The sequence below is a fragment of the Marmota flaviventris genome, chromosome 4, assembly GCF_047511675.1.
Source record: "Marmota flaviventris isolate mMarFla1 chromosome 4, mMarFla1.hap1, whole genome shotgun sequence".
Classification (NCBI taxonomy): Eukaryota; Metazoa; Chordata; class Mammalia; order Rodentia; family Sciuridae; genus Marmota; species Marmota flaviventris.
Window position 1 is genome coordinate 75,272,052 of NC_092501.1, and position 26,966 is coordinate 75,299,017.

Consider the following 26,966-nt stretch of genomic DNA (forward strand, 5'->3'; position numbering starts at 1 on the left):
TTTAAAGGAAGCACATTCCTATATTTTATGGAGGACTAAATATGCATCAAGCATCATGCTACATGCCTTAACTTGTTGATCTCATTTAATCTCCAAACAACCCTGGGAGGGGATTAATACTGCCCCCATTTTCAGTTGAGATCAATGAGATGGCACCAAGAGATGGGATGATGTGTCCACTCCACTTAGCCAGTATATGATGGTGCCAGATTTTGATTCCAGGACTGATTCCAAAGCCCAGGCTCTGTCCATGAGGCCACACTCCTCCCATCATACAATGGCTAGAAACCAAGAAAGAAAAGTCAGATTAGAAGCTAAGAAGAACGTTAGAGTCTGCAGAGAGTTGATGGGAGTTGGAGCCCCAGGCACTGGGACTTAGCATATTCTCAACTGTGCTGCTGCCCGTTAAGGGGTGAGGGGGCACATGAGTGTGTCCCTGGTCTCACCTCCTCTGAAGTCACCTCCTTCTTTTTGAACCCTCCCCCCATTGCATTCATACTTAGACACTGCCTGATGAGTTATGCAAATCTATAAACAGAGAAGTGATGTTTGGAAAGGCATGAAATTATCAACCAGAACATAAGATGCACACGCCAAGGAGATCAAAACAAACTGAAAAGCTAATGAGCAAACTAATGTGTTCCAATTACACATACAGCTCCTTGACTTACAATGGAGTCACACCCCAATAAACCCATGATGAGTCAAAAATACCATAGATCAAAAAGATACTGAGTACGTGTAACATACCAGCACCCTGGCTTAGCAAACAGCACCTGAAGAGTATCTGTTGCTTCCACTTGTGACCACAGGGTAAACTGAGAGGTGCAGTTCACTGCTGCTGCTCAGCATTGCCAGAGTATCCTGCAGCATACCACTAGCTGGGAACATATCAAAATTCAAAATGTGGTTTCTATTGAGTATGTACCACTTTTATATCAATGTAAAGGCAAAAATTCACAAGTCAAAACAAAACACAGATAGTCAGTGACTATCTGTATTACCCTTGATCAGTAAGAACATAGATTTCGCTTAAGCTATGAAAATACAGCTTTTTTTGGTCAAAATCTTGGGAAAGAATGAATCAGTATGGGTCTCTCAAGAGTTTATTGGGTTGTCAATGGATAGAGTACAGTTGGTTCCCAATCATCAGGAGCTTCAGAATTGTTGATATACACTCTTATGCATGTCCTCATATGGTGTGTATGGCAGTTCATAGAGTTTTCCTGTGCACAGCATCAGGATAGGCAAAGCAGAAATGATCATCTCCATTGAATGGATGGGGAAGCAGGCTCAGATGTTAAGGGGCTTGCTCAAGGGCACTCAGATCAGGGTAAGTGGAGCCAGGAGTCACTCTCAGATCTGGCACTTTTATGATCACCACTGCCCACAGAATGCCACATGACTGTTTGCCTGGCCATGGAAATAATTTCCATCTTGCTTTAGTTGGGACTTTAATCTCCTCCTGCCTAAACCATCCCATTCCTCCTCCTGGATTTCCAGCCTCCTTGCCCAGCCTGGGAGCCATGCTGGAGTGTGAGCTGGAGTCTGAGATTGGAAGATGAATGAGCCCAGTGGCTGTAAGTGGGAAAAGAGGGGATATTAGTTCTCTTATAGAAATAATGAACAAAATATATGAAGTACAAAGGAGGGAGCCTTCTGCCCATGGACAAAGGCATTTCTGAGGAAGTTCAATGTTGAGATCAACATCCATAATAAGACATTACCCTGAACATTGACCAAAATACCACCATACTGTGGCCATCTGGAAACCAGATTTTCTCTTCTTTCTAGGATTTGTCATTGATGTTTGTTTAGTTTCTATTGTTGGTTTGATGGCTTTTCTTAAATAATTTTGTAAAGCAAATATTGTTTGTCATTTTGGCCACTGACATCTCCGTTCCATTAGCTTAAAGGTCAGATAGTAAATGAACAGAGATTTCTTTAAACACTTAGAGGGAAGAATTTCCTATTTCCTTAAAGTCATGTTGGAGCATGCCTTTAAGACTCAGCCCTGCAGTCTGCAACTCTGCCTTACTCTTTACTTCCTTCTTGAGAAGAGCCTGAATATCAGCCAGAGGTGACAGCTCAGGGCCTTCTCAGGTCTTTACTGAGTGTGCACACAGCCCTGACATGTGCATGGGTATGTTGGAGCTTTTCTAAATTCTTACTCTCCAAAGCATCTCATTCCCCAGACTTTTCTCCAAAACTTTGTTAGTCTAATTTTTGTCCCTACTGTTATCCATTGCCCAAGGTAGCAGTGACCAAAACATTTTCCTTTGAATGTTTTTGAAGAACATTCCCTGCTCCCTGCTTGGCATTGGAGAGCTCCAGGTTAGAATAGCCTTTGATTAGATCTTTCACTCCCTACGGTAATGATACTGGCCCCAGAGCTGTTTACAAGGCTTAGGTCGAATTGGAGAGTTGGAATGGGACTAGGTCACAAAGCTTGCTGTTCTTACTCGGGTTTAATTGGGTTTTCTAATTATCGATTTCCCTGACACCACACTCTCCAGGAGTTTCTCCCACCTGTATGTGTATTTAGTTAGTGCTCTTCAGTAAACCCTCTTCTTCCTCCTAACAATCCCTAGAGTTGAAGTTTCTTCGAGTTTGGTCTTGGCTTCTCTCTTTTTCTTTCTTTCTTCTTCTTTTTTTTTTTTTTTTACAATCTTAGTAATCTACCAAAGTTAAATCTCCAGCCAAGACAGTCCTTTGAATAAAATAATCTTATTTTCAACTCTTTTCTTTGCCCACTTACCTGTCACTCAGTGGGCAAGACGAGACCATAAGGGCATGTTACCATGAGGCTGGTGTATATCTAGAGACTAGCAAGAAATGGTCACTTCATTTGGCTTAAATTGCTTCCCATTTGGCTTAACTAATAATCCAGAAAATAGAAACAATTGAGGCAGTGAGTGGGTACAGTCCATGCGGGATTCTGCTGACTTTGAGGAGTTCAGAACCAAGTTGAATGAACTTACCATCTTCCTACTAGACTTTACAGCCCATTGTCCGTTTTGCCAATGGGATAGATGAATATTGAGGGTCATGGGATTAGTCAACTAGATGCTCACTGGTGACCTGCAAGAAAACAGTTTTAGTCAGTTGTGGCCATGATCACAGAGACCACATCATGATAATGCTCCATTGAGAACCCATATGTGATGGACAAGGGACCTCTGAAAGCAAATCACTGAGGACACGCTGAAGTAGGGCAATATGTGTACAGGAGAAATAAACACAAGAATACACAGGTAAGGATCAAATAAAAGGAAAAAAAGCATGGGTCAGAGGTAGGAGGACCTTGACCAGCAGCAACCTCTGGGTGAGCTGAGATTATGAACAGCCCTGACCAAAGAAAACAGGATGACAGACCAGAGAGATGGGAGTGAGGTCTGGAAGGATGGACTGTGGCTTCCACTCAGACATGCAACAATTAGGTTGATGGCATAATTGGGGAAATAGGGAAGGAAATGATATCAGTGTGAAAAAGGACAAGTAGGAGACTATACCATCTGTGCCAATTCTGAAGACAGGAAAGAGAGAGGAGAGGACTGTAAAAACATGGAGAGCCATGGTATAAGGCTCAGTTTGAATTCTTAACACTGTAAATCACAGAAAGGCAAACCAAACCAACTAAAGTCAGAAAAGGGAATTTATTGGAAGTTTACAATATCTTTTGGGATCTGGAGAACCAGGCTTGCAAAATGAAGAGAAATGGCAGTGGCTACAGAGGACCTCAAAGCTAGAAGCACAAAGGTCATCTTTTAGCAGGCAGAATGGGCAGGACACCTCCCTGTACTGGAGGGCACCATCTTCATTGTTCCTGTTGCTAGCTGTGAAGTCGGCTCTGTCCAGGAGATTCAAAACCCAGGCAGGGGCATCTGGTCAGCTAACTCTCAATCACATGGCCCCATCTAACTGCCTGCTGGGAACAGAGCTGATCTTCTGCTTATGGCTTCCAAAGAGGGAGATGGGGAATTCCTCCAGATCAGGGAGGGGCTAGATATTGTACTGCCAAAAGCTAGACTCCATTCCACCAAACCAAATGAAGAGGAGGGTAGGTAAAATCCTAAGCACAGGGAGACTTGACCTAATTTGCCACCTTGGAGAAAGGAGCCATTAAAGGAAGACTAAAGGTGCAAAAGGTAAGGAAATGAATAGAAAAGCAGGTAGAGGTGCGCAGAGCAGTGGATGAGACGGGCAGGGAGGAATTTGACTATGGGGAGAAGTGTGAATGGAGAGGGAAGGCGCCTGGGAAAGTTCTGTTCTTCCCATCTGTTTCCATTCCTGCCTTCCCCCTGCAAGCAGGTGTTTTCACAAGGGAGAAGGCTTGTTTTTCAATAGTGCAAAACTGACCAAAATGGTGACTCATCTTTTTATAAAATCTGACTTTTTGTCTAAATTTCAGGACCATCTCCTTGTTAGACCCTGGTGATGGCAGGTGCTGTCGTTGGTGATCCCTCAGTCCATACTGGCAGTAACCCTACACTTACCCTGCCCTGCCCTGCTGCCAAGAAGTGTGATATCTTAGAATCTCAGGGCATGGTGTTTCCAGGACCCAGAAACACAACTGCCCTATTGTGGGTGGTCATGGTTCCTTCTTTCTTCTTAGCCACAGGCTGCCAGGATCCACCTTGGACCAAGGTATGGTCTGGTCAATAGGTGCCCTGCAGGACACCCACACTCACTCAGGGACAGAGCCTGTGCTACTGTCAGTTCCACACACACAGATAGAAGATCCTCTTTCTGAGAAATCCACAGGAAGACTCTGCAGCTGAACAAAATTTAGTCTGAAAGCTGCTCAATGCAACGAGGAGCTCAGACCGTGGTCCTAGTCCAGCAAAGATTTCTAAGTGAACAGTATTTGTTCTGAACTCAGAGACTTAAAAATGAAGCCCATGAGCTCTATAGAACCCAAGGGTGGAAGACACAGAGCCCCCTTCAAGAATTCACTGCCCAGCTGCAAGTGGGGTCAACTGCCAGCTGCTAGCTGCTGCCTTTTTTGGGATGAGCCTCAGCCCTCCCAGCCAACTTTGACTTTGTGTTCTTCTTGGGTTCCCCCAGCCAATAACTGCACAAGGCAGTGATAGCCAAAGTCAGGCTCTCCTCACAGAGGCCTAATCCATAACTGTACGAGCTCAGGGTACATGGCCTGACCAACTCTACCAGGCTTTTTCAGGGAATCTACTGCTCAGAGCCCCCACATGGGCTTGTAGACATGCTGTCAGATTTTCAGGGGGTTCTGACACCCCCATCTAGGTTCCACTATCTCTCTTCTTTCCAAGAAGGTGTTAATCCCAAATAAAACTCATCTCAGCATTTGTTATGGAAGCCCAGCTGGGACACCACTTATTCATTCATTCTGCGTACTTTGTCTCAGACATCATGATGACCCTTAACTGCTGCAAAGTTAAATTTTTTAAATATATTTTTTTTTAGTTTTAGAGGAATACAATACCTTTATTTTATTTCTTTATTTTTATGTGGTGCTAAGAATCGAACCCAGTGTCTCACACATGCAAGGCAAGCACTCTACCACTGAGCCACAACCCCAGTTAAATTTGGTGTGTGACAAGCATTACAGTGAAGGCTGGAACAAAAGCTAAGCCAACTTGGTGGCCCTAATCCAATTCCTCTCAAGACCAGAGCTACAAGACTATAGAAATATACCCATGGATATAGGCCACAACTAAGGGGCTTTCCATCCAAAGCTTCTGTGACCTGGACTTACCCTTCTTGCCCTGGTCTGGTGTATCTGGTGGTTTTCCAATGCTCGATTTTGAATTCGGCATCTTAATCCTTCTGCTCAGGGTCCCAGGATGCTAAAGACCCCAGAAAAATGGGAGTTCAGGGCTCTATACCCCTTCTGGGCATCTGGCCTATGAAAGGCACGGACTGTAGGGAATGGACAAAACTGCAATGAAAAGCTAAGTTGAAGCTGGACATGGTAGCACATACCTGTAATCCCAGTGACTCAGGAGGCTGAGGCAGGAGGATACCAAGTTTGAGGCCAGCCCTAAGCAACTTTGAAAAATCCTATCTCAAAACTTTAAAAAAATAATAAAATAAAAAGGGGTGACAATGTAGCTCAGTGGTCAAACCCTGGGTTCAATCCCTAGTACCAAAAAAAAAAAAAAAAAAAAATCCAAGCTGAACATCTGACCCAAGGTGGAGATAGATGTTCCACACAAGGCAACAGGACTGCAGCCAGGCAGTGTGCTGAGAAAGAGAGAGAGAGAGAGAGAGAGAGAGAGAGAGAGAGAGAGAGAGACCTGCACACTGCAGTAGGGCAGCCTGAAGTCCCCATGTCCAGTGGTGAGATAGACCAAGGGCATGCTAGTAATATGAGAAAGCAAGGCCACTAAAGTGGCACAAAAGTTCATATTTGATGAATTGTATAAAATTTTGCAATTTAAAAGTCTAGAAAGAAACAGGCAGGGTGATGCACACCTGTAATCCTAGCAACTGGAAGTCACAAGGTCAAGGCCAGCCTCAGCAATTTAGTAAGACTCTGTATCAAAGTAAAATTTTCAAAAGGGCTGGGAATGTAGTTCAGTGTAGAGCACCCCTGGGTTCAACCTCTAGTACTAAAAAAAAAAAAAAAAAGTAATTAATTTTTTTAATCTAGAAAGCATATTTTAAATCCAACATAATACAATTGTTATGAATAGTTGTTATTTGGATTATGAGTGCAGGGACAGTAGGAGCTCATAATTCCCTAAATCTGGTGTCCAGACTTATAGAAGGCCCCAGGGTACTTGGGCCGGCATGAAAAGGAAGGTAGAAAGATGACCAGTTTTAACGTAGAAACACTGAGCAAGGAAGTGACACTGGAACAAGGTCTGGAGGGATGTGCCAAAGCTTTGTAGGTAAACTGGGCTCAGTGGCACATGCCTGTTATCCCAGCTACTGGGTTGTTGAGACAAAAGGATTCCAAGTTTGAGTTCCATTTGGGCAATTTAGCAAGACCCTGCCTCAAAATAATAATGATAATAATAATAATAACAACAACAACAACTAGGGATTTAGTTCAGTGGCAGAGCAAGAGCACTCCTGGGTTCAGTCTCCAGTGCCACACATACAAGTCTCATTAGGCAAGGAAGGGCAGGTGGCATGTATTTCTGGTGGGAAGATTGATACAGTGGAATTAAATTTCTTCCTCTTATAACCATCCTAGTTGCTTCCAGGTTGAGAGTGAGGACTTGACTCCACTCATTCAGAGCCAACTGTGTGATATCTACCCTCTACATGGGACTGCCAAGGTGGCCCCATCTCAATAAACCAGAAAAAGGGGAAATTAACTTGCAGAGGCATCAGGGATCAGAATGCCCTGGGCCGGGCCTCATCATTTCTAATCTTGAACAATGGCCAGAATACAGTCACACTTAACTGCAAGAAAGCTGGAAATCTGAGTGTTCCCAGGAAGAAGGGCAGAACAGATTCAAGTGGAGCGCTGGCAATCTCTGCCCAGAGCGGCACTTCACAGTGACTCAGGTACCAGAATAAATGCGTTAGGCAGAGGCCAGAGGTGTGCTGACAAGTGCCTAACAACAGGCTCTCTGAAAGAAACAAATTCTTCAGCACTGATTTATAGCACTGTTTGACTTCCTTGGTGCACATAACTCCCACCAGAACTGATTTCAAAGTACCAGCATGATGTCATTGAACATGGAATTGGAAAGAGAGGCATGGTAGCCACTCAATATATAGTATTCTCCTTACTATATAGGATAGATGTAAATAACCTTAAGCATAATAAGATATAATAAAATGATTAGGAAGTGATGAGTATTTATTTGAAATACAGTTGATTTAATTGTAAGTTCATATCATTTAATTTCTAATGCTGCTCTCTTTAATGCACTGGCTTGCAAAATTCCTGAAAAATTAACTATCAACTCTTTTGCCAACTGATACTGACTGGCTGCTCCAGCACACCACCGAGATGGGCAGCAACAAGAAAAACTAGAGAATGAGGGTGGGAGCTTCCGGTAAAGACCTTGAGTGACATGCTAGGGACCTGGAACAGCAACCTCCTAGAAGAGGGGACAAAGAGCACACTAGGTAAGCAGGCAGGGGCCACTGGAGCTGGTGACCACTAAACAGGCATTGCAGAGCCAAGGTATCACTGTTTCCCCCTCAGCCTCCAGAGGTGCTTAACCCTCAGCTTCTGGAACAGGAAAGCAGGACTCTTCTATCTATATGGCATCGTTGGGCAAATTAAAGAAAAACTCCCTTCCTGGTTGTGCCCCAACCCCCATGCTAGAACACTTAGCTTTGCCTGTACAACCCAAGCCTGTCACCTTCCTCTGCTGCACACCTTTGTGCAGTGTACAGACTACACTATAGCACCTGTGTCTGTGCATGGAACAGAGCTGTTGCCCATTGGGGTTTGGGGATAATGGCCCTCTTCTTTCTGATTGAGTGACTGATTGGCAGATGTGCCTCTTCATGAGAAGTTTCTTTCTGAAAAACAGCAGGCAAAGGCTACCTCTGGTGGCCCCAGGCCCAGAGACATGCAGCTGTTTTCTAAAACAGTGTTTCTCAGCTCCACCCTAGCTGCACATTGGATGGCTGGGGAGATTTGATAAATCCCAGTGACCACTGTGCATGCCACAGTAGTTAAATCAGAGCTGCAGGCATTAGTTGTCTATGCTCCCCAGTGTGCAGCCAAGGCAGGAGCCACTGTTCTGAAAGCATACTGGCTCTGAGCCAGTCAGTGTTGGTGGGTGCCCATTCTACCAAAAGGTGTGTGTTTCAGTGGATGTGTTCTGGAGAGTTCTGCCCTCTCAGCACCCTCTGCTCACCCTTCTGCACCTGCCCCAGAGCAGCCCTCGGAAAATGCTGAATGATTGAAGGGAGGAAATCAGTGAAGTTAGACCCAGGACCACAGCTGGAGAGGGGCAGGACCAGAATGCAGGGAGACTCTCTCTTCTGTTGTTAAATAGACCAATATATCTCCCTCCTTATAAGTGAGGGGAATGGGGCTCTTTTTTCAAAGAAAAGTAAACGCATGGAGTCCTCATGTTCCACAGATCCCTTTGCCCTGTTCTTGTGCTCACCCTCACTCTCTCTCCAGCAACCTCAGAGGGATGTGGAGGCTCCCAGGGGCCTCCTGAGCTGAATTTGTAAACTTTAGCCTGGAGAGGGCTCTAAGGACCCTTTTGGCTCCACCTTATGAGTCCTTCATCTGGACCTACGGGGAGCATGGTCGAGGGCAGATCCATTTTCCCACCACCCCCAGGCCCCACCTTTCTCTGGTGCAGAATTGGGATTGGCTCCTGCTCATTTCCCAGCTCAAGTTCTGGGTTTGAGCCCAGAGTCTGTGGTTTTTGTCTGTTCCAGCTCTGATCCCCAGGAAAGCAGGCGAGTAAGAGCAGTGACTTCATGTCATCAGAGGAAACAGCTGTGCAGGAAAAGTGCCCGGAGGTGGTTTCTTAACCAAAACAAGTGTGAGTGGACCTACTCTATATCTCAGGGCATTTTCTTGCCTCTAACTTGGAGAATACAGGCCAGGCTGCATTACTCACAGATGGCTTCCTGATTGCTCAAGACATAGGCCACGGGACTTGTCCTGTGACCTTAGTGTCAACATGAGACTTCTCCAGTTCTATATCCTCCCTACTTCTCTTGGGTGGCCTCTGTCCTAGCCTGACCTGGCTTTTACCTTATTCTAAAGGAAAAGGAGTCTCGTTCAATGATGTTTCTTGGATTTACTCATCAAGCCATTTTTTTTTTGTATTGGTGATTAAACCTAGGGGTGTTCTACCCCACTCCTTTTCTTTTTTTTTTAATGATACATGTTCTAAGTTCCTAAGGATTTCACTAAGTTGCTGAAGCTGGCCTCTAATTTGCTATCCCCCTGCCTCAGACTCAGGAACTGCTGAGATTACAGGTGTTTGCCATCATCCCCAGCTCAAGACAATATTTCTTACAGGGCTTCTGGCCTGAGGCAGCCTGGGGCTCAGGCCTTGGAGAGCAAGAAGAGCAGTCTAAGGGATACAAAAAACGGTCCAGGGGAAGTGCTTAGTGGATCCTTCAGCTAGTGTAATCAGGAGAGTTTCATAGGGGAAGTGTCCAAAGCATGACAAATAAGTAGGTGAATCAATGTGGGGGAGGGCATTCCTGAGACAGGGCACTTACTCTACCTGCAAAGGCACAGGGATGCATAGAAGCAGGGGCTATGTGTGTAATGACACTGAGGCACATGGGAGTAGAGCTGCATGTGCAAAAGCAGTGGAGCACAGGGAACAGAAGTTGCTCAGGAACATGGTCGAGTGGCAAGAGATGGGTCAGGGAGGAGTCGACGCATGGGTACTACCATGAAAAGTTGTGAAAATACCTATTCTCCCCTCTGATGAGTAGATGAGGGTCAGGAAAAGTGACTGGATGCTGAGTAAGACAGCTTTGTCTCTGTGGACTCTGCTTTCTCCCTGGCCATGTGGCTTACCACATCCTGGTGAGTCTGGAATAGGAGAGGAGGGGAGGAGGGGAGAGTAAGGAGGCTTATCCCCTACTTCATACTCTCTCATCCCTAGTGTGGCTGCTGTGATGATCTCCCAATGTGTCCCTCTTTCCTTCCAGCTACTGGAGTTAATTAAGTGTCTATGGGGCATTTGTGGATCAGTGGACATGGGGTACACAAAGGGAGAAAGCTGGAGGGAGAACATTCAAGGGAGATTATAACCCAGCCACAAATTCACATGTTTAAGAGGACACAGGGATAACTGTCGGGGTAGGGGGTTACTGTCCAACAAATTCACTGAACAGTCTCAAGCCACAAACTGTTAACTCGCAATAGTGAAAACTGGGGTGTTTAGAAAGATTGGCATTATAGAAAAGTAGGAGCTGTAGAGACAGTTTTGGGTTCCGATGCCAGCCCTGTCTCTAGGAAATACATGACCTTGGCCAAGAAATTTACATTGTTATGCTTTATTTTCCTTATCTGAAAAAACTTGATCATAACACCTGTCTGGGGAGTTAGAGAATTAAATGATAAGCTGAACATAAAGCACCAACCCCATGCCTGACACACGGTAGGTGTCTAATAAGTGACAGCTCTTAGTATGATTGTGTTTGTGGAGGGATTTTTAGGTTTTTGAAGCTGGACATCCTAAAAGTCCAATATATGTCCTTTAGAATTATGCAAGTATTAAATAAAAACGTAGCTAATGAGCAGAAATTCACTATTAAACTCACTATTAAACTCAGAGAATAGCTTTGCAGATTCTACCATGTGAGAGATCCTGAACTCAGCTTCACAGCAATCTTACTCCTGTCATCTTACTAAGGAATCATAAATAGTTAACATTCCTAACTGGTGTTTTCCTGCTATTCGGGTCCCCTAGAGGATCTGAACATTGCCAGGCTGCTGGCTGCTTCTAAAACACACCTGTCTTTCAACATTTAGAACAGTGAGCTTATAAACTAGACCCATTAGACAGGGCCAGGAAGGATCTGGGCCACTCCTTCATCAACAGCGTTGCCTTAACCCAGGCCTTAACAGGGCATGTGGGCTGGGGTAGCCACATTCCCATGTTTCCTCTGGCCTCTTGGTGGCCTCTAGCGGGAGGCACAAGTGTCTCAGACAGTCTTGGAAACACTCGGCGGCGGGCTGAGACTTCTCCACTCGGCTCCACTGGCCCCGCCTCCCCGTCCCCAGACCCCCGCCACCTTCTCCAAGGCGCCGCCCCCTCCGCACACAGCTCAGCTCGGAATGGACAGCGCCTTGTGCGCCCCGCGGAGCGGAGGGACTGAGAGGCCGGCCCCGCCCTGGCCCAGTGATTGATCACCAAAGACTACCGTGCCCTTAATGGTCCGCTTGGATGGGAATTAATTCTGGGATGGATAAATAATGCATCGAGGTTTATGTAGTACAAGGCAAGCCGACCTTCCGGAGCCGGGAGAGGGAGCCGAGGGAGCCTCGCAGGCGACGCCCACGCTGCCCAAGCAAGAGAGGCATGAAGGACGACAAGAAGAGAACAGGGAAGTGGACGACAGTATGATCAACCCAGAGAGTCTAGCCAAGCGACTGCAGGAATATGCTGAGCCCAAAGATCAGGCAGAGTAGAAGGGGTAAGTCCAGCCTTCTGAGGTTTCTCGGTGCACCACAAGTGCCTCTTGGCAAAAGTGCGCAGACACTGCTGGGTATCCGCTGCGACGGGCGTTCTTCGGCTACTGCCGCTGCACGCTGAGCATCCTTGTTCACTGATGTGCCGTTTCTAGCCAGATTCCGGGCTGTGTGGGGCTCGGACCTGAGATTGCAAGGGCGGGGGCTATCTTAGTGCCGGAGTGGGTGAGCAAATTTCCACTCCACATTCCGTGTTTTACAAAATCCCTCTTTTGCTCCAGGTGAACAGGTGGCCGCAACTTTGGGAGAACTTTTTTTTTCTTTTCTAAAAGGGAAATGCCCAAGATTTGCTTGTAGCAAAGACAGAAATGGTTCTTACCAGGGAGGGCAATGCCCTTGCTTCTACAGAAAGTTGGGTTCAAGCAAGGATCTTTCTCCAGCCTCCTGAGAGGATGCTCTGTGGAGCCTATAAAAAGCAGTTCTTCAGGCAAGCAGGGGGCAGGCAGACCTTTTTGCCAGAATAATGCTCAGGAAGCTGCAGGGTCCATAGATAAGAAAGGGAATGAACAGAAGCATATTGAGATAAACAAGAGATAGCACGTGTCCTAGCAGAGTGGCCTGGGGACTCAGCCACTGGATAGGGTACAGAGAGCATCTCCCTGGACATCAACTTCTTGGCCAGATCAAGTATCATTTAGATGAGAACACCTGTCTTTTGAGAAAATATATCTTTTGGGGTAACCAATGTCTGTGGAAGCTTCCCTTATAAGCAGTAAGGATAAAAATTGGTCTTTGGAGATGGGTGGGTGGGACATCTGGGGAGGGGCTGGGCTTGAAAGCAGTGTTCATCTCACTAGATGTGTGCAGCAGAGACCCTTTCACCTCTTGTGCACTCACAGAGAACACCACATCTGATTAGCACACCACAAGTACTTAGGTGACTTTCCTGGGTGGACCCATTCTTCCAGAGAGTGGGTCCCTCCGTGGGTTGCATTGGAATGAACTGTAACCTGTGAGCCAAATGAGCAAAGGAGGACCTTGCCTGGCTTTGCTAAGGGGTGGTGGCACAGTCTGCTAATGACCCAAGGGGTGAAGCAGGCCAGACCCCTCTGAGCAAGCCTAGTTCTGTCCCACAACTCCTAAGCAGAAACCACCTTGACATGTGATTAATCAAAATTGAGGGAAAAACGCCAGATTTTGGTGATTTAGTACAAGAAAATTGAAAGTAAAATATCTCAATAATAGTTATTTTGTATTGATTATATGCTGAAATGGCAATATTTTTAATGTATTGGGTTAAATAAAATATATTATTAAAATTAATTTCACCTTTCTTTTTTACTCTTTTAATGCAGCTACTAGAACATTTATAATTATGTACATGGCTCCCACATTATACCTTTTATTTTTCCATTGGTTGGTGCTGGTCTGCAAAGAGACTTCAGCAAAGGGACCTATATGCAAAATCCCAAACTTCTTATAAACATTTAAGTCAGTGGTCCTCAACCTGAAGCAGCTTTGCCACCCTTCCCAAGGAACATTTGGCCGTGTCTAGAGACATTTTTGGCTATTTTGAGGAGGGCTACTGGCATCCGATGGGTAGAAACCAAGGGTTCTACTAAATATCCTACAATGTATAGAACAAACCCCACAACAAAGAATTTTCTGAACCCACATGCCAATAGTACCAAGGTTGAGAAACAGTATCATCTCTGAATGATGTTATCTGGCTAGATATGTGACAAGATTGTTTATAGTGCTATTTTTCAGGCCTTAAGAAAATAATCCCTTGCCCCAAAAGATGTATGGTCATAAACTATGACCAGAGGCATTCTAAGATCATGTATTTAAAAAGTCTGAAGACTTCAAAAGTGGTTTTTGAACTGTGGATGACAGGGACCGACTAGGCAGGTGAAGGGTAGCAGAAATAGTGGGAGGAGGCCAATTCCAGGTGGGGAGCAGGAGGTGCAGATGCCCCTGGTTTGGGGATATGGGTGCACAAGACCAGGGAGGCTGGAGTGGAGGCAGGAAGAGGCATCATGCACAGCATAAGGCCGGAGCCTGTCAGGAACCAGATTAGACTTATGGCTTGTTATGGAATAACTTTCCCTGAGGACATTTCTGGAGAAATAAAGACCAAAAATTATATGTACATGTGCCTTAAAGAAATTGGCTCTGACATAACTAAGAAATTCCATCAAAATTCATCCCTATCCAAACTTTTTAGGAACTTTTTTAGGGATGTGTTATTGACCCAGCAAGTCATAGTTGTGCAAACCCCAGCCCTGGTATCCAGTCACTATTTTGTCTACATTATTCTCAAACATACCTAGTATAGACCCACTTCTACACCTTATTGTTACACAGGTTTTCTAAGTTGTATGAAAAAGACCAGGGTTTTTAGGAGACCTAAGAAGATCAGATGCAGTCAGTGGGCTCAGGAGCTCTGGGGTCTGACTGAAAGGTTGCTCTGCGTGGAATGTTGATGCCAGGGTTCCCAGAGACCCTTCCCTAGTCACATTGACTCTTAACTTGCTGGTAGGTCCCCATACAGACCATCTTTGAGTGGATGAAAGCTACCATCACCCTAAAAGTCATCTTTGTCTCCTCCCAGCAGAGGGAAAGATATCAGGACTGAGAACCTCTCAGGAAAAGCCTTACCATTGGTTATTTGCATATAAAACTATCTGACTCTGTTTTCTGTTGTTGCCCCAGGACATCTGAGACTGTAGAATTTATAAAGAAAAGAGGTTTATTTATCTCATGGTTCTCAAAGTATAAAAGCATGGCACCAGCATCTGTTCAGCTTCTGGTAAAGGGCCTTGTAGCAGAAAGCAGAAGACGGTAGCAGGAATGTGTGGAAGGAGCATGTGTGTGAGAGAAACTCAGGGGAGGCCAGTATCACTTCATAACCTGCTCTTGCCCTAATTAACCCACTCTCTCAATCACTAACCCACTTGCTTGGAAACTACATTCATCCCTTCAACAAGGCGGAGACCCCATGAGCTAATTACCTCTTAAAGGTCCCGCTGACTCTCAACACCCTCCCCTTGAAGAATTGGGCCTCAGCATGGAGTTTGGTGGGATGAACACTGTTCAAAACCATAGTATGAACTAAGTCTGGTCAACTATCCTGCCCTGGCTGAGTTCACCTTCCAAGAACTTAGAGGCAGATGTCAAAACACACACACACACACACACACACACACACACACACACACACACATCATTTAAAAAACAAACAAACAAAAAAAAAAAAAACAGGAAAGTTTCCAAACAAGCTTGAAATGGCTCAAAACAAACCTATAATCAAAATAGCATGCCTTAGTTTTATGCGCATCACACAATTCAAATCAGACAGAGTCAAATCAACACATATTAATTCAACCCGGCTCAAACTGAATGTTATACTGTAAGTGGTTCAAATTTGCCTTAGATCCACATAGATATGGCCTGGTTGAACGAGGCTGAGTGGCACCTGGTGGCACTGGCCCTGCCTTGCTTAGCTCCCACCTGGTTCTGTATGTCACTGGGAACCTTTCCTGATGCCCTGTCACCAGCAGGTTTGTCCTCCACTGACCCATATTGCTACCCACTGCTGCATTCCCAGAGTAAGAATAGAAGAGGTCACTCACCCTGTCCCACCAATTTTCCCAGGAAAGTAGGATAAAGTTATTAAACTTCCATAAAAATCATTAGATATACAATGGAGCAAATCACAACTCTTTGGGACATAGTCAGAATAGCTACTTATTTTTCAAGATAGAAAATAAAAATATAAGGACCCTCTCTCCTGGGAGTGACATGGACAATTTTGCAGGATAAGGAGGGAACAATCCTGACCTACTGCCATTACTGCATTCTCAACTTGCTGCCCTCCATGCTCCCTCTTCTGCTCCCATAACCTGCAGGGAACCTGGTTTTGGTGACCCTCAGCCCAGGTACTTCTAAAGGCAAGAAGTGGGTCTGGTTCATCCCTGCTCCCTAGGCTTAGTCAGATCCCCCAAAATAATTGACCCTGATGCCACCCTAGCATGCTGTTATCGGTCCCTCTCTAAAGTCCCATAGACATATTTTATTTATTCCTCCAATCTTAATTGAAGCCTCCTGGGTGCCTCTTAGCACTGCCCAGCATCAAGGATCATTGTTGTGGCTCTGTCCTGTTGCACAGGTGTGAGGGAGGCTCCAAAGACCTCTTGATTCTGCCAATTTCACACATTCTTCTGTAGAATCCTCCCTAGCCATCATCTCTCTAACCTGGACCATGCCCCATTGCACCACCACATCCATTCTCCAAGCAGAAGCCCCAGTCACCTTGTCAACATAAATCCAGTCATGCACTCACCTCCAGCCTCCTCCCCCAGCTCCAACTTGGAATCCTTCAGTGGCTTCCCCATTGCTCTCAGGGTCAAAATTCAAAACTTCCTGTGGCCTTCAGGGATGCCCTCCTACCAAACCTCCAGCATCCTCTCACTCCCTAAGCCCAAGCCACATGGCTGCCTCGGGGGATTTGCTCACCTCCTTTCCCTCTGGAGTTCCTGGAACACTCATACATACTCATTAACTCCTACTCACCCTCAGCTGTCAGCTCAAGTGTCCCCCACCAGGGCAGCCTCCTCTACACCTACACTGGTCCTCTGCCCATGCTCTCCTTTCCTTTATGGTATTTCCTTCTGATTGTAGCTGTTCACTCCCAAGAGTGATTTTTTTGGGGGGTGTGGGGGTGTGGGAGGGGTGATATCTGTCATTAGCACTGGACTGTGAGTTCCATGAGAGCAGTGGCCATTTCTGGGTTTGAACATCATTATACCCCCCATGCCAGGCACTCAGTGGACACCCAACACATATTATTGATCAAATAAATGAGTGAATAGTTGAATCATGGGAAAGCTTTAACCTGGTCTAGGTCATTAGGAAAATCCATCCTCCTCCCTCAACTGACATTTATGGTGCAAATAGTTCCCTAATCTGTTGTTTGCCCTTTACTTTACTATTAGGGCATTTTATGGGGAGGTCAAGTTTTTGAGATTTATGTCATCAATCTGTAAAATTTTCCTTTGGAGTTTCTGCCTTTGTTTGAAATGTTGCAAGACAAAATTGTTGTTGCTGTTTAGGAGGCTCCTTTTGAAGGAAATTGTTAGACTTATTAGCAATGAGCAAAGAGCAAAGCTACAGCAGCTTTGGCCATCTCCTATAGGAGGAGTAAACATCTCAGGGGCCTGGACGGGTCTCCAGAGCCTGGTCAATACTGTGAGCTGAAGAAAGAGAGCTCATGGGTGGGATGAAGTACTAACATGGCCTTGTTCTTGTGATTGTTCCTAAAGAAGCAATCCAACAGTTTTTGTGTATCCTCAATGTTCAAGGCCCTCAGGCACTCAGGGTTTTCTAAAGACCACTTTAAGAGGCCCTGCAGTTCTCCCGGGAAACTGTAGAGTTTGGAATGATAAAATGCAACAATATTTTTAAGAAGATACCTCTGGTCTCTGAACACATGGAGATTAGATATATACTATTGATGGAATGTTTAATGTTGAGAAACTCATACCTAGCAAAAATCTAAGCAAATGTAAAAGCAATCTAGGTTGGTTCCACAGTTTAGCTATTGTGAATTGTGCTGCTATAAACATTGATGTGGCTGTGTCCCTGTAGTATGCTGTTTTTAAGTCCTTTGGATATAGACCAGGGAGAGGGATAGCTGGGTCAAATGGTGGTTCCATTCCCAGATTTCCAAGGAATCTCCATACTGCTTTCCATATTGGCTGTACCAATTTGCAGGCCCACAGCAATGTATGAGTGTACCTTTTTCCCCACATCCTCGCCAACACTTATTGCTGTTTGTCTTCATAATAGCTGCCATTCTGACTGGAATGAGATGATATCTTAGAGTAGTTTTGATTTGCATTTCTCTAATCGCTAGAGATATCGAACATTTTTTCATGTATTTGTTGATGATTGTATATCGTCTTCTGAGAAGTGTCTGTTCAATTCCTTGGCCCACTTATTGATTGGGTTATTTGGTTTTTTTTTTTTTTTTGGTTAAGATTTTGAGTTCTTTATATATCCTAGAGATTAGTGCTCTATCTGAAGTGCATGTGGTAAAAATTTGTTCCCAAATTGTAGGCTCTCTATTCACCTCACTGATTGTTTCTTTTGCTGAGAAGAAGCTTTTTAGTTTGAATCCATCCCATTTATTGATTCTTGATTTTAATTCTTGCACCATAGAGAGTCTTTTTAAGGAAGTTGGGGCCTAATCTGACATGATGGAGAGTTGGGCCTACTTTTTCTTCTAATAGAAACAGTGTCACTGGTATACTTCTTAGATCTTGATCCACTTTGACTTGAATTTTGTGCATGGTGAGAGATAGGGATTGAATTTCATTTTGTTGCATATGGATTTCCAGTTTTCCTAGCCTAGATGACCTTCAGTAGATGAATGGATACAAAAAATGTGGCATATATACACAATGGAATATTATGCAGCAATAAAAGAGAATAAAATCATGGCATTTGCAGGTAAATGGATGGCGTTGGAGAATATAATGCTAAGTGAAGTTAACCAGTCCTGAAAAATCAAATGCTAAGTGTTTTTTCTGATTTAAGGATGCCGATTCATAATGTGGTTGGCAGGGTGGGGATGGGGATTGGGGATGAACTCTAGATAGGGCAAAGGGGTGGGAGAGGAAGGAGGAGGCATGGGGGTAGGAAATATGGTGGAATGAGATGGACATCCTTACCCTAAGTACATGTATGAAGACACAAATAGTGTGACTCTACTCTTTGTACAACCAGAGATACGAAAAATTGTGCTCTATATGTGTAATATGAATTGTAATGCATTCTGCTGCCATATATAACAAATTAAAATTTTAAAAAAGATATTCACTCCAATGATTTAAAAAAAAAATGTAAAAGCAAGCCAAGACATCAGATAGGCACTGGAGGCTTCATGAACAGAAGCCTGTGAAGACAGAAGTTCACAGGACACTCACCCAGTGGTCTTCTTACATCTAGGCCAGACCCTAGCACCATACGTGAAATACATGAAAGGAAAAATTACTGTTATACCACATAACTCAAATAAGACTAGCAATTACAGAGTAATAATAATATAAATTCTATATATTGATCTAACAAAAATTGTAATATAATTATTTATGGAGAGAACGGGATAGGTGTTTCTGTGTGGTGGCACCAGGAGAGTGAAAGAAACAAAAATTCTCTTCCATAATAAGGAGTCAATAGATAACACTTAAAAGGAAAAAAAATCAAGAATTGGCAATAAATGTATACTATTTAAAATGTGGAGATAAACTACAAAAAAATCAACTGAAATCATAATGACAGGGATACATCTCAAGAAGTGTGTCATGAGATGATTTCACCATGATTTTGGCATTATAAAGTGTGCTTTCACAAGTCTAGTACACTGAGGCTATATGGTACAGCCTATGGCTCCCAGGTTACATACCGGTACAGCTCTGTACTGCAGCAAATACTGCAACAATCAATGATAGCACACTACTAGGTATATTTGTGTGTCTAGACATAGAAAGGTATATAATAAAAATGCATCATAAAAGATAAACAGGGGTACACCTATAGGGGCACTTGGCATAAATGGAACTTGTAGTCCTGGAAGTTGCTCTGAGCAAGCCAGGGAGTGAGTACTGAGGGATTATGAAGGCCTAGGTTATTACTCTCCACTCCTGTAGACGTCACAAACACTGTACACTAGGTTTTATTTAAAAAACAATTTTTAATAATAAATTAACCTTAGCTTACTGTAATGTTTATTATTTTATAGTTTTTAAAAAAATTCTTTTAACTTGATTCTTTTATAATGACACTTAGCTTAAAACAGTACACTTCACATCTGTATGAAATATTTTCTTTCTTTCTTCTTTTTTTTTCAGGGCTGAGGACTGAACTCAGAGCTTTGCACGTTCTAGGCAAGAACTCAGCCACTGAGCTAAATCCCCAACCCCCAATATTTTCTTTCTTTATTTCCTTATTCTATAAACTTTTTTTCTATTTTTTTTTCTCCTTATAATTTTCTGTTTAAAAAAAAAAACAAAAACCAAGGTACAAACACACACGAGCCTTGGTGTATACAAGGTCAGGATCACCATCATCACCATCTTCCACCCTTCATCTTGTCCCACTACAAGGTCTTCAGGGGCAATAGCACACATGGAGCCACCACCTTCTATGAGAACAATACCTTCTTCTGGGATTCTCCTGAGGAACCTGAGATTCTTTTTTTTTTAATTTTTATTTTTTAAAGAAGTAGAAGTATACTCTAAAATAATGATAAAACGTTAGTGTATTAAATATGTAAACCAGAAACTTAGTTATACTTTTCTAGTATCATGACTTATACATAATGCTATGTGTTGTTCAGCTGGCAGCAAAATTGTCTACATGGGCATCACCAAAAAAAAAAAAAAAAAAAAAAAAGAACAGAGTGTTGTGCCGCAATCTCAGGATGCTTAGGACGTCACTAGGTGATAGGAATTTTTAAGCTCCATTATGGAGCCACTTCTCTATACATACAGAAGAAAACATTGTTGTTGCTGGAATGGCTTACAAAGGTTGAAACTGGCTGCCTCTGGGGATGGAGAATAGAAATAAAGGACTGGAGGCTACTGGGTTTGTCCCCAAGGATCATAGGGAATGATAGCCTGAAGGTCCCTGACTGTACCAGGTGACAGCTCTGCACCCTGAAGATTTCTGTTCTTAAGGGGCAACCACAGAGTTCGCAAGACCCCGCTGACTGCTCAGTCATGAATGATGTGGTTTCCCAGGATATGCCCATGATGCCATTGTGCCCCTGCCCAGGCAGGTCCTCCCTAGGGGAGATCATGTTCATGGCCCTGAGGTGGAACCACAAAGAGATAATCATGTAATTAGGTGATACAACATCTGGCTTTGCCTGAGATTCAGAGAGGGGATCAAGGGCAGAAGAGGGGTCAGGGAGTTATGCCAAGGATGGAGTCTTATAAGAGCCATTTATGCAGGAATAGAATCAGGATCTGTACCAGACCTCAGATAGGCACTGGAGGCTTCATGAACAGAAGCCTGTGAAGAAGGAAGTTCACAGGACACTCACCCAGTGGTCTTCTTACATCTAGGCCAGGCCCTAGCACCATAGCATATAACTGCTACCTACCCTGAGAGTAGAGGTGCCCAAGTCTGGACATCCTTCACCGCCAGCCAGGCCCTCTACCCCAAATGGAGAACACATTCTCTGCTGACAGTCTCTTATGGAAGTTTTCTCAGAAATGCAATGATATTGCAGAGGCCTTAAGAGTGACAAAGGGTCCAAAACAAGTCTGGTGGAACCTGATGGAAGGAGATAGAAATTCCCAGTTTGGTGACCTTTGAATGACAGTGGCCTCAAATTACATTGAATATTGATTTTTTTTTTTTTTTTTTTGATACTGGGGATTCAATCTACTGGAGATTAACTGCTGAGCCACGTCCCAAGCCCATTTTTATATTTTTATTTAGAGACAGGACCTTACTAAGTTGCTTAGGGTCTCCCTAAGTTGCTGAGGTTGGCCTTGGATTCATGACCCTCCTGCCTCAGCCTCCTGAGCCACCGGCATTACAGGCATGGGTCACCTTGCCCAGCTTGAAAATTGATTTTTTTAAATACTTTTTTCATTGTTTATTTCTTAAATTTATTCTTACTGGTTTTACTTGAGGCATAATTTACATATGCAGTCCACCTTTATCTATGGTTTAAGTTACCCACAATCATGGTTCAAAAATATTAAATTCCAGAAATAATGAATCTGTAAGTTTTAAATAGTGTATCATGATACAATCTCATGACATCTCACTCTGTCCTACCCAGGATGTGAATCATTCCTTTGTCCAGCATATTCCTACTGTGTATGCTGCCTACCTCTTGGTCACTTAGTAGCCTTCTCAGTTATCAGCCAGGTGGCCATGCTATGGTAGTGCTTGGGTTTAACTAACCTTAACTGTACTTAATAATGACGCACCTGGGGGAGAGCTGTCTGACTACAGATAAGATTTTCCTGGGAAGAAAAGTGCAGGTTCCCAAATAAGCTTTTGTGAAAATCAAATCCCAAGTCAATTATTTGATATTGGGGTTCAAAATGTTTCTTCTTAGTTAAGCAGTCTAGCCATAAATCAGTTGTGGGCACATTGTATAGGTTTTTCAATCTGGTGACACTTAAATTGATTATGTTTTTGTTCTAATTGATCAGGGCCAACATACACTGGAGGTTTTGTTCATCTAACTGAAGAGACAAACCTGACTGTTCATGTTCATAGACCCAGGTCTCTTCATAAAGCTCTCTTTTTCTCTTTCCCTGAGAGCCCACCTATCTCAGTATGACTCTTTCACTATTAATAATATATTAAGTTTGCAAACAGTCTGTCTACTTTCCTCTTTAAGGAAGGAAAGAAAGTGAGAAAATTTCTGTTCAGTGCTTAGAATGTATTAGATGTGTGCTGGATTTTCTGTTTACATGCAAACAACTCATTTTAATTCAACCCTATGTGTAACCTCCACCAGCACCTTCCAAGGGCAGTATTCATGATGCCACTATCATGAATACAGGCACAGGGGCCAAAGGAAGGGTGGGGTCAGACCACCGACTCTGTCCTAGTCATATCAGATATGTCCAGCTGAAAGGCAGTACAGCTGGTGGCAAGGGAAGGGAGGTCAGGATTAGATGTGACATGGGTTGGGGGTGGGCATCCTGTGGAAGTGCCCTTTCTCGGGGCTGGCAGCAGTGTTGGCCATGGTGTGAAGGTGTATGGCAACTCAGGAAGGCCAGACCCCATTGACCCGTGATGCTGAGGAATCTCAAATTTGGCTGATATTTTATTTTGCTTCCCTATTTCATGGTGGGGGGTGACTTAGCCCGAATGTGCAGACCCATATGCCCTCACTGGCTGGCACTAGGTGTCAGGCACATTTAATAACAGCAGCACCCATTGCTAATGCTTGTTGAACTTATGTAACCATGGTAGAACAAGTATATCTCATGAAGTGACTTTACTTGTACTTTCTGGGAGCTAGGCCTTTCACTATCTCTGCCTAGCAGGCCCTATGTCCACTCTGGGCACTTCTGGATAATGAGATGTCCTAGAGTCAATTCAGTTCTCAATAAACAAGACTTGTAAATAACTCAATAAACAAGATTAGGCTGGTATTTCCACATCCATCCCAGGACTGCATGACTAGCTTTCACCTACTTCTTTGAAAGTATGCTTGTTAGTCTGGCTCCCACATCAGCATGTCACGTGTCTGTGTTTTGGTGGTGGAATTTATGTGCTGAAGTCCTATTACATCTTCCACGTAGGGGCACATGTGTCATCTTTCATCCTCAGAAGACTCCCATTGACAAAGAGACCACTGCTGCCTCATTTTTCAGATGAGGAAACTGAGTTCCAGAGAGGTTATAGAACTTGCCAGCTGGGAAAAATACCCAGCCAGGAAGTGGGAGTGCTGAGATTCAAACTCCAAAGGCTCTTGACACCTCCTGCGCACTTTACAGATTTAGGAGCCCAGCCTTGATGTAGAAAGGAGGAGAGGCACTCCAGGCAGAGAAAGCCTATGTGGCAAGGCCCAGCAGCACAATCTAGGGTAATCTGTGAGCACCTGGACTGACTGCAATGCAGGAAGTCAGTAGGAGGCCATGGTGGTGGGGGAGGGGGTGGGGGAGGCGGTTGGGGGAGGGGTTGGGGGAGGGGGTTGGGAGAGTGGGCCTGTCCCACAGATTGGCAGGATTTCTTTCTTTTTTTTTTTTTTCCAGTACTGGAAGTTGAACCCAAGATCTTGCCTATGCTAGGCAAGGACTCTATATGTCCCTAGCCCTTTTTATTTTATTTTGAGACGAATTCTCACCAAGTTACCCAGGTTGGCCTTGAACTTGCAATCATCCCATCTCAGCTTCCTGAGTAGAGAGGATTACAGGCATGCACCATTACCATGCCTACCCCAGGCAGGGTTTTAAACAAGAGAGTAATATGACTGACTGGACCATTAGGTAATGATGCAGGCTGTGGTGTGGTCAGCAGTCTGCAGAGAGTGGCCCCGAGGGCAGGGAGACAGGACCTAGGTAAATGCTTATAGGATCAATGAGTGGCATTTCCCATCTGCTATCTGCAGAGAGCATGAGGGAGACAAAATAGATCTGCTAAGAGTCAGGGGCCATGGCCAGCTAGGTTCCTCTGTGTCTGGGCTCAGCACTATAGGCATCAGCTGACCACCTCCCTTTAGCCCTGCATGGTTTGTAATTCTCAGAGTGTTTTAAAAACATAGATTGAGAACATATACTCTTATCCGTCCCCAGCCCCTAAATGACCAGTCTATCTGCTGCTCCCTGAGGCCCAAGTGCTAGAAGAAGGCCATTGTGTCCAGGAGAGGGACACTGCAAGCTCAAGACCATTCCCTCCTGCCTCCTGCTTTCTTCCCAGATGCCTTGAACCAGCTGACAGGCAGAACTAGCTCCTCATGAAAGATACCCAACGCCTATAACTTTAGTAGACAATCAGGGCATGGGCACTGCCAGACATTGGAATGAAGGATCTCCAGGCCAGCCTTGAGGCCCCAGACAACTGCAGCATTGGCCATTGCCTTAATATTTGAAAGTGGAAAGACCCAAACTGGATTAGGCCTGGACCAGGAGGCTGCTTTGGACTCTCCAAGTGAGGCTGCTTAGGCCCCTGCTCCGACTGCTGAAATCATCCACAGTCTCAGTGATTACTTAGCCAAGGGTGGAGAAGGTATTGATCTAAGCTAATGGCTTGTAGGCAGGCAGAAAATGAAATTTATAATTGATATTGAATTAAATCAATTCACCAATTCCAGACTTCTGGTGAATGGGCTCTTACTCTGAACAGGAGTGCAAGCAGCAAGCATTGCAGGGTCCTTGGCCAGTGGCTCCCAGACAAGGTCCAGAAGAGGATATAGAGGCTTCCGTGGGGCTTGGCCTGCAGTAGTAGGAAACAGTGCCATCACCCATTTATGCTGTGCTCCTCCATTTACAAAACACTTTCAAGCTGTCCATTCATTTTATCCTTACCACAGTATAGGAAGTCAGCAGGATTCATATTTTGCTCCCTTTTTGAAGTGGAAAGATGGGACTTCAAGAAGCACATGGATCTCAGGGCTCCCAATTCTGTGCTCCCTCCCTGTCATACATGCCCTCTCCCCTCTGCCAAGCTAGGAAATGTTACAAAACTATAGTTCCATGTTTATAGCCTTCCTGTTGGTGTGCCTCTGATTTTAGGCACAGAATTGGTGGATCTCATGCCCTTCACTTTAACATGATGTGGAAATGGGCATTGGGCAGGAGAAATCCTAGTGGCAGATTTCTCCCACACCAAGAAGACCCATTACAAGGCTTGGGGTCTCTTGGATTGGATCTTTCCATCTTTGAGCTTGAGGGTTCTATTCCTTCTCCCATTCATTCACTCATTCACAAGCATTATCTGAGACTCTTTGCTACATTTTAGGAATTCAAATCTGAGGAAGGTACCCTCTCTGCCCCTAGGAAGCTCACAAATATCAGTTTGGCACAGAGAAGCCCATGTCCAATCAGAGAGATAGGCAAGGACCCCAGACAGCATAAGGAATGGAAGTCAGTCACTGCTCTGAGAACTTTCCAGAGGGGTCTTCATACCATAGGAAGCAACTGGACTGATGCTTCAAGAGTAAAGCAGGCTGGCATGCTGCGTGAGGGGGTCCAAGGAAGGAGAAGGGCAGACAGGGGCAGAAGTAGAGCATGAACGGCCCACAGGACTGCTGGTTGGTCTGGAGAGCTGCAGTGCGTGGGTGACAGGGAGGTGAAGCTGAGCATCAGCTCCTAGACACCTTCCACTTTGTATTAATCTCAGGCCCATGTTGCTGACAGATAAGGATGTGGTGAACGTTGTTCCCACCCTGGCAAAGGGACATGGCCTCTTCCAAGAAGTCCTAGCAAAAGGAACCCCAGCATGGGATGATGGCCAGGATTTCAGCCTGTGTCAGAAGTCAGAGGAGCCCTCACAAGATGCTCTTCCTCAGAGGAAGGATTGTCACGAGTCTGGCAGTGACTCAGGGAATAGTTGTTTCAAAGTTAAAGTTAAGCCTGGGAACAGAGGCAGACCCTCACCCTCTCATCCTCCAAGTCTTCCTGTTTCCCTACTAGACACATCTTCTTACCCCCTAGGGTGCAGGGCATGGCTTCCTTCATTTTAGCCTCAGCCTCAGCCTTAGCTCTAGCCTCCCTGCCTCCTTAAGCAGCTCTATCCTTCCAATCTGATCTCCTTGCTGCTGCTTCCATGCATCCTTCTTCCTGTGTACATGGCAGGGTGACAGCAGGACCTGGTGTGTGGTTGTGTGCTCCTTCTTCAGCTCTGCTGCAGCGGCACCATCTCCTAGTGGCTCCTGTAGGTGAACACATAGGAGATCCCATAAACTCAAGCACTGTTTCAGCTCTCCTGCAGCTACTTCTCCATGAATGAATGCCAGATACCATTGAAGCTGAAAGTTCATCCTGCACAGAAATGAAGAATAAGCAGCCTGGGTGTTGCCCAGCCTCCCCCAACCCCTTGCCAAAAATCAGTCTGGCTGAGCCAAGAGGCAGACCCAAGAAAGCCAAATAAGTAAATAGATAGATAGATAATAACTTTAAAGAATGGGATCTTTTATATTGATTTTTAAGTCATTAAAATAATCATTATGAAAAATTTCCGAACTTTCTAGGCTACCTTACCACTATTTAAAAATTTAATATTTTCATTGTTGCGGGTAATGATAGACCATGTACCTCAAGTTCTCCAGGCACTGAAGGAAGACCCCTTAGGAGGGCCTGGTTGGTTTTCTAGACCCTTTAGTTGAGGGACCTAGGGAAGAACAGATGGCCAA

The 26,966-nt window shown here is 44.5% G+C and overlaps 1 protein-coding gene across 2 annotated transcripts in view; it reads left to right on the forward strand.

Annotated features, from left to right (window-relative positions):
- Positions 1-11,982: 11,982 nt before the first annotated feature.
- The window catches only part of Arhgap22 (Rho GTPase activating protein 22), a 157,866-nt gene continuing 142,882 nt past the window's right edge, over positions 11,983-26,966 (forward strand). For both annotated transcript variants that reach the window (XM_071611282.1, XM_027947938.3), the window contains exon 1: positions 11,983-12,078. In XM_071611282.1, the coding sequence (XP_071467383.1) occupies positions 12,045-12,078 (34 nt within the window). In that variant the 5' untranslated portion in view covers positions 11,983-12,044. The remainder of the gene's footprint in view (positions 12,079-26,966) is intronic.